The sequence below is a fragment of the Aspergillus vadensis genome, assembly GCF_003184925.1.
Source record: "Aspergillus vadensis CBS 113365 unplaced genomic scaffold BO88scaffold_17, whole genome shotgun sequence".
Lineage (NCBI taxonomy): Eukaryota > Fungi > Ascomycota > Eurotiomycetes > Eurotiales > Aspergillaceae > Aspergillus > Aspergillus vadensis.
Genome location: NW_020292055.1, coordinates 490720 through 505046, shown reverse-complemented (window position 1 = coordinate 505046; position 14327 = coordinate 490720). Strand labels below are relative to the sequence as shown.

General features: G+C 50.6%; 5 protein-coding genes across 5 annotated transcripts; 2 read left to right on the top strand and 3 right to left on the bottom strand.

Moving 5' to 3' along the window:
- Positions 1-44: 44 nt before the first annotated feature.
- Positions 45-1928, bottom strand: BO88DRAFT_489343 (CocE/NonD family hydrolase; the record flags this gene model as incomplete). The annotated part of the gene is made up of 2 exons (XM_025712686.1): positions 211-1928; positions 45-161 (listed from the first exon to the last, which is right to left on the bottom strand). Exons 1-2 carry the CDS (start codon positions 1896-1898, stop codon positions 47-49), a joined length of 1803 nt encoding a protein of 600 aa, XP_025561180.1. The 5' UTR covers positions 1899-1928.
- Positions 1929-2270: 342 nt separating this feature from the next.
- BO88DRAFT_391900 (putative salicylate hydroxylase) lies at positions 2271-4766 on the top strand. Its single transcript, XM_025705031.1, has 5 exons — positions 2271-2432; positions 2499-2624; positions 2678-2752; positions 2802-3636; positions 3683-4766. Exons 1-5 carry the CDS (start codon positions 2316-2318, stop codon positions 4615-4617), a joined length of 2088 nt encoding a protein of 695 aa, XP_025561179.1. The 5' UTR covers positions 2271-2315; the 3' UTR covers positions 4618-4766.
- Positions 4767-4915: 149 nt separating this feature from the next.
- On the bottom strand, positions 4916-5463 carry BO88DRAFT_489341 (putative quinol monooxygenase; the record flags this gene model as incomplete). The annotated part of the gene is made up of 3 exons (XM_025712685.1): positions 4916-5110; positions 5175-5202; positions 5279-5463. 3 exons carry the CDS (start codon positions 5461-5463, stop codon positions 4967-4969), a joined length of 357 nt encoding a protein of 118 aa, XP_025561178.1. The 3' UTR covers positions 4916-4966.
- A 2294-nt stretch (positions 5464-7757) lies between these two features.
- BO88DRAFT_81687 (uncharacterized protein) lies at positions 7758-8381 on the top strand. Its single transcript, XM_025713164.1, has one exon. It carries the CDS (start codon positions 7821-7823, stop codon positions 8169-8171), a length of 351 nt encoding a protein of 116 aa, XP_025561177.1. The 5' UTR covers positions 7758-7820; the 3' UTR covers positions 8172-8381.
- A 2233-nt stretch (positions 8382-10614) lies between these two features.
- Positions 10615-11838, bottom strand: BO88DRAFT_81657 (EXPERA domain-containing protein). Its single transcript, XM_025713162.1, has 4 exons — positions 11481-11838; positions 11184-11378; positions 10923-11075; positions 10615-10851 (listed from the first exon to the last, which is right to left on the bottom strand). The coding sequence occupies exons 1-4, from the start codon at positions 11572-11574 to the stop codon at positions 10781-10783; spliced, it is 513 nt and encodes a 170-aa protein (XP_025561176.1). The 5' UTR covers positions 11575-11838; the 3' UTR covers positions 10615-10780.
- Between the last annotated feature and the right edge of the window lie 2489 nt (positions 11839-14327).

Genomic DNA, 14327 nt, shown 5'->3' with positions numbered 1-14327 from the left:
TTACAGAATGAAATTCAATTTCTAATTATCCCATCTAAGTTATGATCTACTTCCTGCGGAGTTCCTCCAGCCAGCCCCGCGGGGGAATAATCGGCAAAGTGACATAGTTATCTCCGTGGCCGAAGTTGATATGGTTGAGTCCGTGGAATCGCTCCGGGGATCTGGCTCTGTCAGCAACGTAGTCTTCAATACAGGCTGGGATCAACTTACCGGTCTACAGGAGAATTGTGCTGGAATATTCCACTTCCTTGTGTATCGCCAGATGCGACCTCAAGGATAATCTTTCCTCCCTTCTCGACTACGACGTTGGTCGGCCACACCTCCACATCGACCGGGTAGACCTCGCCCGGGATAACCGGGAGCACGTCCGTGGAGTAGTAGTTGCGATGAGGGAGCCAGGGACGGTGGCGAGGATGCTCGGGGTCTGTCTTGCGCAGACTGACACGCTGCCAGCCCTTGCAGAGAGGCACTGGGTCTCCAGCTGTGCCGGTGTAGAACACCTCCTTGCCCTCGGGCGAGATGTACCGCAGCGTGACGAACAGGTCGATATCTTGCGGAGTGGGAGAGCCTGGCTGGGGGCTCATCGACACATTGAGATGCGCGACAATGTGTCCGGTGATTTCTGTTTCGCTCTCAAATGGCGGAGTGGTGAACTGCACCAGCTGCGGGTTCTCCAAATTTCCGAGAGCAGGGTAAGTGATTTTGACCGGGCGCTCTTGCGGAGCTGTGGTTACCAGCTCTTTCTTGGAGGTCAGATAGTATCGCGTGTATTGCGTACGCGCAATGGGCCATTCATTTTCAGTACGGCGAGGGAATTGCTTCTCTGCTTCAGAATTGTTGAATCCGACGTCTCCTTTGCGGAGAACCAGATCAACCTTCGGGGCTGTTCCAGTGGACCATCCCTCGCGATCCTCGCCCTTGAGAAAGGCGTCTAAGAAGCTGCGCTGGACTTCCACTTCTTCCGAATAGTAGAAAGGCAGGTCATGGCGACCGGTGATGAAGCGCAGATACTTCAACTCGCTGCCTGCTTGGGTCCAGCCCTCCACATTACCCCGCAAGTGCAGCAAAATGCCACCCCAATTGGCCACGGACAGAAGAGGCACCTGAATGTCGGACATTGTGTACTCCTTACTAGCATAGTATATATCATCGCGGAATCGGTTGTTGACGTTGTCGATTGTCTGGTCCTGACGGTTCGCTTCCAATTCCTCCTCGGGAAGATCACCCTCGATGGTATCAGGACCCCAGTTACGGGCAGCACGACCAGGCCGACCGTACTGGTTAGAGACGACCTGGCGGTCCCACCAGAATTTGATGAAAGCGTTCGAAAGGATACCTCCGTGGCGACAGCGATCACGGTAGTAGTCGGACATGCCCTCCCACGGGATAATACACGACAGGCCCTTGGGTTGCCGCGCACTGACTCTCCATTGACTTCCAGCATAGTAACTAATTCCGAGCAGTCCTACTTTACCAGTGGACCATGACTGTTCGGCTGCCCATTCGACCACATCAAAGAAAGCCTCGCTCGTTTCACGGGACATGGTGTCCAGCTTTCCGCGAGATTGGCCAGTGCCTCGCTCATCCGCCCGAACAACAGCATAGCCATGCTTAGTCCAGAAGGCAGGATCGGGAGTCTCCCAGGCTGAATGGGCAGAGTGATGCTCAGGGTTGACTTCGCTGTATGACTTCGGATGGAAGTCCGAGTATGGAATATCTTTGCCGTAGGGGCCGTAAGTGACTAGCACTGGGGCCTTTTCCAGCTCCTTGGGCCGGTAGACGTTGCATCGGACAAGACCCGATTTATCCTTAAGAGCAATGGTGACATTTTGCTCGAGGATGTAGGGGAAGGATGTATCATCCCGGGTAGTGATGTCTTCGCGGATGGGATTCGGCATGATGGTGATACTGTACCTCACCAAGAAAAATAGAGGGTCAATAGGCGAGGAAGTAAAAACGATGTGTAACAAAAGAACCCAAATTCGGTGTGATAAATAGGCCCTCGTTATCTACCCCTCACGGTGTTTTGCGCCATTTCAACGGTTCCCTTGCATCCGCTCCGAACGTGGAGCCGAAGTGGTTGAGCCGAGGATTGAGATCACGACTCCAGACCCCAAAATCCGTCCGGCATTGACGGTGGACACACATGACTCATCCTGGCAATTTGTGGGGGTGAAAGAAATCATGGGGTTGTCTTGAAAGATATAATTGTGTAGTATGTCATGGCAACACTCCGCTCTTAAGTGGCGAAATAACCCGTGTGTCCCCAGTCTGCAACCTTTAGCCAAACGTGATACACTGCCCTATCTGCAACAATGGGGAGCATTGACCCATGCACAGCCCAAGGAGGCCTTCACATTCTTATTGCCGGCGCTGGTATTGGAGGCCTGGCCACTGCCATCGCTCTCAGACAACAAGGTCACCGTGTTGAGGTCAGTTACTCTTGCATCCGAACTTCAGGGTGTGGACAATAAGTTTGGACTAAAACTTGGACGCAGTTGTTTGAACGCTCCCGCTTTGCAAACGAAATCGGGGCAGCGATTCATCTTACACCTAATGCAAACTCTGCGTTGCTTAGATTGGGGATCGACGGCACCAAATTTGGGGCTGTAGAAACTGAGCAGGTACCCGCTGCCATGCTTGCTCTTAACCGAAAGATCACCTCTGACCTTGCCAGTTACGCATATACACTCCTGGTGGGAAGACTCTGGGTATAGTCGACAACAAAGCGCATGCAGACAAATGGAGACACGTAAGTAAACTTCTCCTGCTTGGAAATCAATCGTCATAACGCTTGATAGAAATGGACCCTGGTCCACCGAGCCCACCTACACGAAGCTCTGAAAGTTGCCTCTCAGGCTCCTGGTCCGGGTATACCAGCTCAGCTGCACACATCGAGCAAGATTGTAGACATTGACCCAAAGAACGCCACGGTGACTCTTGAAAACGGGGGAACTTTCAAGGGTGATGTCCTTATCGGAGCAGACGGTGTCCACTCCCTTGCAAGATCGAAATTGCCTTTCGCAAAGGACATTAAGCCTTTCAGCTCTGGCAAGAACGCATTCCGCTTCCTTATAAAGCGCCAAGATGCCCTAGAAGATCCCGAGACCCGTTCACTTGCTGAGGTGTACAGTTCAGTGGACATGTGGGATTCTGATGAAAAGCGTGTGGTCATTTACCCTTGTGCCAACAATGAGTTGCTGAACTTTGTTTGCATCCACCCTGACACAATGAGCACCATCAACACATCCTCTGATTGGAATCAAGAAGCTAGCAAGGAGGCGCTTCTTGAAGTTTTCAAGGATTTCAATCCCCAAGTTCTCAAGATGCTAGCCAAGGCAGATCCTTACACCTTGAGGGTGTGGCCTTTGTTGGACATGGAAACTCTTCCCACATGGGTTGATGACCGGCTTGCAATCATCGGGGATGCAGCACACCCATTCTTGCCTTACCGTGCATCTGGAGGAGCGATGGCCATTGAGGATGGTATTTCCCTAGCTGTCATGCTGTCCCGCGATGTGACCCGCGAGGAGATACCGGAACGGTTGAAGCTGTATGAGAAGGCTCGTCATACTCGAGCAAGCACTGTGCAGCAGATGACACGAGAGTCTTCCAAGCCGCAGTCAATGGAGACAAGTCAGTATCAGCACCCGCTTATCAGTACATAGCTAATATTCCACAGTGGAAGCAATGACCGACTATATCTACGGGCATGACGAATTCGACTACTCCACGCAGGTGCTGCGTAAGCATCTCTGGAGCAAACTCCCGGCCAAATACTGGCGACAGCCCATTGTCTTCGGCCCCATGCCCGGCCCCAGACAAGACTGGTGGGGCAGAAACCGCGTCCAGAAGTCACTCAAGTCGACGTTCCAGACGGCGTCAATCCGATTCAAAACCAGTCGGACGCTGCTGCAAAACCTCCTTCCTAATGAGAGGTACTCTTTCACTGACCCAAGCACTGTGGCCTACGCCAGCTTCTCGCAAACGAGACTCCACGGCATGGACTGGCTCGGCGGCGGCGGCTACCGTCACCTAGGCCTTTACATCGAGGGCGTGCAGTATAAGAAAACAGACGGCGAGGTTGTCAAAGGACTGTACCTGCCCATTCTCTTCGAAAGTCTGACTGATCCGATCGTGAGTGGCCGCGAAGAGCTCGGCATGCCAAAGCTGTACACTGCCATCGAAGCACACGAGCGGACCAATTCCTACCATCTCACGACTAGCTGGGAAGGAGCTGTATGGGGTCACTTCCATTTGGAAGACCTGGAGGACCAAGATTTCAGCATGAACCCTCCTCAGAACATTGGTAAGGGTGACTTGATCTATCGCTACATGCCGCAAGTTGGACGCGCGAACAAGGGACAGCCTGAGGCTGAGTACCCCGTGCTTGTGCCACAAGAGGAGGAGCAGAAGAACATTCCGTCAAGAATCACTCGGCTCCGGACGACCAAGAACGCCCGTTTTGAGATTGATGCACTCAGCTGGGAAGCATTGCCAACGCTGCATCATGTCATTTCACGGCTGGCTGAGATTCCCGTGGATGAGATTGTTTCGGCCAAGGTAGTTGAAGGCGAGGGGGTAGCAGATGTGTCATGCGCAAGACGTATCGAGTAAGAATTGGGCCGCGTTAGAAGCAGAATATAGCTGGTCGGAGTTATCATTGTCAGCATTGCTGTACCTGTATGTTTTGATAGCAGATTTCAGAGTAGATTGATGTACCTGTTTTGAACGGTGTGACCTAGCTTGGGATCATGTGATACCGGTTCTGTGTCAAGTATTCTGTGAACTATAGATACAAGTACAAGCTAGCGTTCAACTGCTGCGATCACTTTCGAGCTCCATATTCTATGGACCAGTTTCAACTAGTATAAGCGTATATGACTTGAGTACGTATATTTCTATGCCTCGTTCAGTGTCAAGAAAGCTTTGAGTTATCTCTCATCCCAGCTGCCTGAACCTCGATCTAGCCCACCAACCCTCCATTCGTCTTCTTCACCATAGTAAACGGTGCCCCAACTCTTTTCAACAACTTAGCCTCTCTGGGCTTGATAAACAAAGGTTCCGTTGCAGCGAAGTAATCACGATAATACGGCTTCACCAATTGGACCTATCTCAGCACCACTCATTTTAGCTTCTGGTCACCAATGCTGAAAAACAAGGTTTATACTTACCCCCATAAGCCATTCTTTTGACGCAGACCTGCATACAGATGGTAGATTAGCACCAAACTACGAACAAACCCACTGCCAGAAACCAGCAATGGAACAGGACAGACCAATTCTCTACCCAGGAGATAGTTCCCGGGGAATCGAGCGACTGGTATAGTTCGAAGAAAGTACATTCAGGCTCGGCGGTGACAGCCTTGTAGGCAGGTTCGAAAGCGGCCCAGAACTTCGGCACGTCCTCGGGTTTAAGATGGACTGTTACTTGCAGGGAGATGGATTCGGATGAGTCGGACATGGCGAGATTATCTGATTTATTGCTAGCTTCGTTCGAAGGCAGGGAGCTGTGGATGATTGGTTGGCTGAGTCGAAGATGGGGTGATGACAATCGGTAGCAGAACAAGTCCTTTGTAGACAATTGAGGAGGGGTGGTGGCGGGGTTATCGGAGGCCAGTCAGTATCTATCATAAGCGGCTAACTGTAAGCACTAACCACTTAGCAGCACCAAATTGACATGGGTTGATACTTGGTGCTTCTCAGTGGCTATCTTTGATGACCCGTGTCGAGGCTGAACAGTCCAGCCGTATCATGACTGGACATGATTGGCTTCACCGCGAGAAAGATAATATACTACTTCTATGAAGCAGTTTTCTTTAGTACCCTTGCAATCTAAGTATCGGGTTGTTTCTGACTGAAACCGGCGTCGGCCAGTCAATGTTTGCACATCAGCTCAAAGGAAGCCAGAACACTAGCGAGCACAACAGCAAGTACTATCACTGCCAGACACAGCAATGTCTTCAGTCATAGGCGAGAGCTAGCGATGAAGATGAAGAGGGGTATATCATATTAACCTAGATTTGTGGTTATGATAGCATAAACGAACGAGTTTTCACTATCACACCGTCTGGAAGTTTATGATGACAAAGTGTGCAAGAGGATCGGCTCATAATTGTCTAATACTACTTTCCTGGAGCGTATATTTCGTCCACGAGGGATACTGTGTATGCGAAACCAGTCTAAGTATCAGTGGGTCTCGATCGACAGAAAAATTGCTTTTGGCATCGATCGTCCGACTGTCTCTGTATCATGTTTAACTCCAGATCATCATAGAATCAGGATGAGGTGAACGGTGCTGATGAAAAGCTTGTTTCGAGGACCGGATGATGGCAGTACTAGTAATAGTCTTTTCTCATACACCATCAATTTTGTGTGTTGGTATATCCCAGGATCGCTCGCATATACGTATGCATCGCTACTTACCTAATTAGTAGTATGCGAGCTGATATACGCAGAGAACCATATATAACTAGTACTGTCGTAGCTATGCAACGCACTACCTTTAGCATATATGATACCAAGCCCAATTGCCCATAATCTGAAATTTGATGTCCAAGGTCTCAGGAGCACGATCAAGTAATTGTACTTAGCCGCTTGACGACACCCACACTCACATCAGGAAAGTGCATCAGCCAATTAACATAAACCAAGTATCTATTCGACTCAGGCAGAACTGTGCACTACCACTGGCGCAGGCCGCTATGCTAAGCACTAAATTGCACAAGTTGCAGTCTTTAAGGATGAAAGGCCCGGCCGTCTCACTAGCAATATAGTGGACCACTTAGTCTATGGATCATCCGGAACGATACGTATGTCCCGGTCATGACTATACCTCTTGGCAAGGTGATGTGAATTGTGTTGGTGGCACCTATGGCCTCGCAACAAAGCCGCTCGATTGCAGTACAGTATGCAGTATACGCATGAACTGCACAGAAACTAAAGTGAGTGGTTCGAGCACTGAGGCTTCTCTGCAATAGCTCGCAGGCATGCAGACCTTGTCTGCCTGATGTCACCGGGGTCGCGAGGATGAATTCATGGGCCTAATCCCGGAATGACTTCGAGCCTTGGGGCCACTAGTCTCGTATTGTCCCCAGCAGTAAGCAACTAGGTGGCAATCACGGGCATGGATTATTTTCGAGCTAAGAGTGGTAGTAGGAGCGGGCACCTAGATGACTGGACAGTGAATAGCTAGTGAGCACCGTGGGGTCATCATGTCTCGAGCTAGAGAAGCGCGGATATATTCGGGAATGGAAGAGTCCTTTTGTCTGATGAGTGTTCCATGACTCTTGGAGGATGTCCGGTGGCTGCACCTCATGGCATCAGGCCGCAATGGGATGCAGGAATGGCATCTGGGGGAAGAATGTGGGCATGCACACACAGGAATGCATGTGGTGTTCTTATCGTAGTGCTATGAGTGGTAAAAGGCGCTGTTTGAGAGTTCAACGTTCTGCGTAATTTCGTGGAGCAAATATCTTCGAACTGCGGGGATGCTGCTGCTCAACAGATTGGAGAGTTGGTGAGACCACCCGAGTGTGGATTGACGGATCTTTGCTGGATGGATGGACGGGGGCCCAGAAAGGCCTAGAACGCGACCGTAGCTTGGAAGCATTTGAAGGAAGAAGAGCTTTACCTGTACGATGGTTGTCTTTTTGAAGCGAATGTGCTGTGCTTGGAAAATTGAAGAGAGGAGGGAGAAACCCGACATAACACAAGCCAACGTGCGAACTTCCTTAACCATGGAACCTAGTAAAGGGGAAGAAAACAGGATGGGATGGCGACAGCAGGAAGTATAGTATTGAGTGTCGCGGCGGATGACGCATGACTGGCTGCCTACCGAATCAGGCGGCCCGCTGTGAGGTGCTCCGCCCGCTGCTGCACTTCACCAGGAACCGTAACCTCACCTCCTCCCGCCTTTGCTCGTCCTACGCTTTTGCATCTCTTTCTCTACTACTACTGCTACTTCTTCTTCTATCTCCAGGGTACCCTGTCGTCTCGCTTCGACCGTCTCCTGTCTCGTCTGGAGCCCGGTCCTCTCACCTTTCCCTCCCCCTCTCAGCGCCACTTCCCCCCCCCCCTCCCTCGCCCGCTCGCGTCGATCGCTTCGCTGGTGTGACTGTATTTATAATTCGCCCCGTCGGCCACCTAAGGCTGTCCGAACAAAGACCCTGATCTACTGGCTGTCTATAGACTCGATAGAAATCTTGCTCCAGAGTTGGCCAGGGCTTGCATTTGCTGGGTTTCCCAACGTGATTTGACCCTCTCCGAGTCTGGGAGAGCTTCCCCGCACTAGAGCTGCACAGCATCATGTATGTCGTGGAGAAACACATCACAGGAAAAAATGAGAGACCAAGTGAATATGTAGCTAACCGAAGGCTCTCACAATATCCAGGCGCATTACCGTGAGCGTGATTCGTCCGGATCAGGCCGACGCCGACATCTTCTCCCTAGAAGTCGGTGGGGACATGACCGTCGAGCTCCTCAAAGCCATCGTCGAAAGCGAAACCTCCATCCCTCCTCCCTCCCAACGTATTCTCTACAACAATCAACTACTCGCCGATGATGCTCGCACCCTCGAACAGGTTGGCATTGGTGAGGGCGACATGATAGGTGTTCAGGTTACGCTGCGGAGACCCCAGGCCCCCCCACGGAGTATTGGGGGCCCCAGCTCTGCTGCTGCCCAACAAAACCTGCAGCGAAGACAGGCAATGACACCAGATCCCGAGACGATTCGTCTACATATTCTCGGTAATCCGCAAGTGCGCGAGGCTGTTCGACGGCAGAACCCGGAACTGGCGGAGGTGGCCAACGATGCACAGCGCTTCCGTGATGTCCTTCAACGACAACAACAGCGCGAGGCTCAGGTCGCAGCAGAGAAGGAGGCTCGAATTGCGATGCTGAATGCTGATCCGTTCAACCCCGAGAATCAACGAGAGATCGAGGAGATTATCCGTCAAAACGCGGTTACGGAAAACCTCCACAATGCCATGGAACACCACCCAGAGTGTAAGTGGACGAAACGCTTTCCGTGTCGACTTTATTGCTAACATGAAGGCACAGCATTTGGTCGCGTAACCATGCTGTATATCCCTGTCGAGGTCAATGGCCATAGACTCAACGCATTCGTCGATTCCGGCGCACAGGTCACCATTATGTCACCCGAATGTGCGACCGCGTGCAACATCATGCGACTCGTCGACCAGCGATATGGGGGAATCGCAAAGGGCGTTGGTACGGCTAACATTATCGGTCGGGTGCATTCAGCACAAATCAAGATTGGAAGCATGTTTCTTCCATGCTCCTTCACGGTTATGGAGGGCAAGCACATTGATCTACTCCTAGGCTTGGATATGTTGAGGAGACACCAAGCCTGCATTGACCTCAAACGAGGTGCACTCATCATTCAAGACCAAGCGGTCCCGTTCTTGGGAGAGGCGGACATTCCCAAGCACCTCCAGGAGGAATTCGAAGATGAGCCCATGATCAAGGGAGCCGATGGCGCCGAAGTCGGCGCCCGGACAGGTGCGGTCACGCATCAGGCCAGCCGCAGCCAAGCAGCTGGTGGCCCCAACATGGCCTCTGCGGCATCCTCTTCCCGCCCAGCCCCGCCGCAGTCACGCTGGCCGGCGGACTCCATCGCGAAGATCACCGAACTAGGCTTTACGCGAGAAGAAGCCATGCGAGCTTTAGACGCAGCCAACGGAGACCTAGACGGAGCCATTGGATTTCTGATATGACGCAGGTGATGTCACCGCTTTGGAATCCTTCAGCTTTTGGCAAACTTGGTGCCGGGTGAGCAGTCCCGGGAACTTTGGTACCGCTGTAATATGATCTATCATCAACAACAGCGAGACCTGTGCGCAAATTGTGCGATGGCGCTCTATTCCCTACCCATGTCTCTATTTTGTTCCTTTCCCTTGTAACAATGAAGCCTACGGACGTAACTATTACTGCATTTTTGTGACCCTACACACTCCCATGGTCCCAGCCCGGAACTCTATACCTAGCAAGCAAGATAGACACCATCAACAGCCACCCAATTCTTATTGAGGATATTTTGGAGACCATCATTCCATACTATCAGCCAGCCCTGTGGCAAACAATCACAATCCCTGCTTTGCCCCCCCCAAATCCGCAAGCCTCATCTTTCTCACATCGGGCTTCATCCCGACCTACCTATATCATGCAGCTGCAGCATTAAGAGCGATCGGGTCGGTGTAGCGGGTCCTGCTGCCACCTTTACACTTTTTCCACAGTAAGTACTATCTAGTGGGCATGCATTCCTACCTGTACAATGTACAGAGCACAGATCACAGACCCAAAGAAAATTTTGGTTTTCAGCCCACTGCACCTAACTTAGCGAGTTGGCATGTATGCCTTACGCCTTCAGTTCAGACACCCCCCGGCACTAAGTCCAGCACGATAAGGCAGGTTGATGTCCTTGCATGACTAGGCTCATGCAACTTCCTAGGCCTAGAACCCAATGACTGGTCTAGTTTATTGGTCTGCGAAACATTTCCGTCCAGTGTACACCTCTACTGTTACAAAGTACACCTAGAGTAAAGTACTGTGTACAGTGCACTTTCCAGCTTTGCAGACGCATGCACGCCTGAGTTTAGATCTGCCATTCCTTTACTTTATTTTTCATTTTTTTACGTGATCTATGGATTATCGTCCCAGCACATACACCCCCTGCATTGGATACTGTATGCATACATGCCCTCCACTGAAATAGGAAAGGGGAGAATATTGGGGTTATGGGGACTGATTACAGTGGTGACTTACTCCTTCTTGGACTTGACTAGGAGTCTGGTCCGAAGTCTAAAGAACATATCCAGTGCCATGAACGCACCTATCAGAATTAATTAGCAGCCATCCAACTCAGCTTACTTATGTCCAGGTGCATGCAGTATCTTTACTTACCAAGAGCGACATAAGGCCCATATAGCATGCTAATGTTCTGCTTTTGGGCTACAGAGCGATCTGCCCAACTCCAGACCTCAACCAGACAGACTGTGGAGGTAAGGAAGGCCTGAAGACCAAAAATGAGGAGGTGGAGGGGGACGAGAGGGTCATCTGTCATGTATCCACCCCGTTAGCTCCAAGTTCCAGATAGGGAGATACCGAGCGTTTATGATGTAACGGTAGGTATAGTTGTGGATGATAGTAGGTGTAGATCCGCACCTCTCTTCAGGCCGCCAAGTGCCCAGACGCTTACGGGCACATGGTAGAACAGCTCCATAAGTATGAAGAAGTAAAACCAGGGGGCTGGTGGCTCCTCGAAAAACCTGTCATGGTACGTATCGATGTAGAACTGTCGGAGGGTATGGGAAAGGTTGGATTGGAGGGCGGTGGGGAGGATCGGGGCTGCGTCGACCACTAGGAAGATTGATTGATTGATAGCGAGTTAGTGGGTTTCGGGACTACGTAAACGAGTGTGTATATCAGTGGGAATGGGGGGGCAACTTTAGACCGACTTACGAAAAATGATGGGGACATGGATAGCAAAGAAGGAGAAGTAGATCAAGTCGCGTTTCCGGCTCCACAAGGAGGCGGGAGCAGTCGGAGAAGCCATTCTGGGTTTCGGAATTGCGTAAAAAGAGAAGGTGTCCCCGGTTATCTAGAAACGTAGGGCGTAGGATGTAGATAGGTCGGGTCCCTTTCGTCCGGCCGAGAAGTTTCGTTTGACAGCTAAGTGGTAAACTAGTAGAGTCTAGTAGCTGGAGGGGGTGGAAGGGAAAGGATCTGATCTGATATGTGCGAAGAAGAAGCAGAAGAAAAAGAAGAGGAAAGAGCGAGAAAGCGGGTCAGCTGACCGTCACGGGTTCTCCGAGAAGAGGAAAAACGCAAACGAAGCAAACGGAAAAAGCAACTACCATGAGAAAAAAAAAGAAACCATCGAGAAAAAATCCCCGCCGTTCGCCAGACCCGATCGGCTGGAAAAGACAGTCCGAGGCCTAGTACCTAATACTCACTACTTTGGCAGAATGTTTGCTTTTTCCAAACTGCACGCGTCTCAGGAGTCCCTAAACATAGCTTAAGCTTAGCCGTGTGGATCGCAGTCCAGCTATCGCTCAATCAACAATCATGGCTGCTCGGGTAAGATGAGTTTAACCCACTGTCAACCATTAACCAGCCGTGGTGACCCAACGGTTGAACGAGCGCAAAAGTATGAAATTATTGCCAAAAAACAACTGAACTTGATTCTTTCGCCCATCCAACAACAGGCTTGCTTTTTTAGCAAGACTCATCGGCCTTGCATATGGTGTTGAATAGTATATCGATATATTCTTCTTCGATCTTATCGTTGTGTGAGACATCTTAGTGCCATGTCCACCCTGGTAGCTGGTCCAGCTCCGCCCTCAAGCCATCGGTCATAGATTCATGGTGATCTCTCATTCCAGGGCGGCCCGATAAACTGGGCGTCTTCACCGCAATTCTCGAACCCTGCCTTCAGCTTACTCGTTGTGACCTCCGACTCCCGGCAAAGCTTGTGGTGCAAAAAGTCCTCGACGGAGTACTGGAGCCCAGGATCCCTAAGTTGTGGCGCTTGCCCCTCCCCCTTCCCTTGGGGCTGATCTTTTGCCTCTGGGCTCCTTCTTGGCCCGGAATCGGCCTTGACTCAATTTTACGCATCAAAACAAAAGTACTGCAAGGATTCTGAGCAGCTGGTATCCGCCACCTGCACGCTGATCCCACCATGTCTCTCAATAATAGCATGCATTCTGCAGACAAAGCAACCTGATCCAGGAAATGTCCTCGAACGTCAAAATGTACCTGGGTCCCCTATCTCATGATTTGGCTCGGTCCTCCTAGAACATCGTTGTGTGGGCGGACGACGGGAAGCTTACGCTTAGCGCCACACTTTGCACCACCGTCCGTCAGTCCATTGTCGCATAGTGTTTCGCACAGAGTGGGCTAGTCTCCAACAGCCGGAAATGCGTCGCCCGACTCCCAGGGTAGACGCTAGACACTAAGTAGTAAGTACGTACCTTGGAGGTCACAGCGACCCTTTCCCCGGAACTTGGGGCCAAATTTGACCGCCGGTGCTATCTAGTCGCTGTATCTCGCAAGAACACCCTGCGAATAGTCGCCAGCCTCAACCAGTAGTTGACTATCCACATCCACCGTACCCACCGGCACCAAACTTGGGAATCCTTTGACATTCCTTGTACCCCATGTACCAGTTGGGATAATATTTCGTAAGAGATAGCTCATGGACAACGAATCAGTGACGTGACACCTTCAACGGGCATCAATCGACAAAGTACATACTTCTTCCTAGGCTGTCTCGAATGGCAGCAGGAAGAGACTAACTTGGATAGGTAGTAGATATGATCAATGAAAGACAAAGCACTCAGGCCCTACGACGGAAACACGGATGACACGAAAAAAACTTGGTCCCAATTGCAATTCGACCCCTCCAGACTCGGAAGCTCTGAGCTTGGAAGGTTGCTCAAACGCGGTCATGTTGTGGCTTGAACAACTGAGCGGACACAGTCGTACATTATGATCAGACCAATTCTCTTGCATCCTTCCTTCGAGGCTTCTGTGGGCCTTCGACGCCATCTGGGAAATGTTCTAGATAGCCTGGATGACCTTCCGCGGCCCATCTCTACCGATTATGGAACATTAACGTGGCTCGGTGGGGAAACCCGATAGTCCACGGACATTGAACCGCATTCCCGAAATGAAAGTCAACGTCACAACTCGCGCGAGAGGCTCCGTTGACTCTGCGCGCGAGGAGATCGGCCAGGCCTGTCTGTTCCACCCTGGTTCAAATTGGACTTGATGCGAAGGATGGATGGATACTGTGAGCAAGTTTTTCGCCCGTTGGGTGGAAGCCCAAACCGGGTCTATGTGTGACCCTTTTGGCTTACACGGGTGCTCACTCCTTCCGCAAGTGAGCTAAGTGAAAATCTTAATTATTTTTGTTGAAAAGAAAATTTTTGACACCAGTGTTGTTTGCTTCCCTGAAGGGGTAGCATGGATACGCAAAGGCGTCACTAAAACCGAGAGGAAGAGCGAACACATCAAATTTTCGGGGAAGCTACAGTGGGTATGCGCTGAGTCGATTTTGTGCCTCCTCGGCATTGTGGCCCCAAAATAAACTGGAGCCAGGAAGTCGGCACTATTTTTGTTCGATTGAGTTGACGCGATCGATCACCACCAGGATACTGCTAGAAAGAGAGCAGGCATTATCCCAAACAAAAATTAAACCGTGGAAAAAGAAATTTTGAGAAAAAGAAATAACTTTAAAGAAAAATATAAAGGAAAAAGAAAAAAAAAAAAAAAAAAAAAAAAAAAATTTAAAAAAAAAAAAAAAAA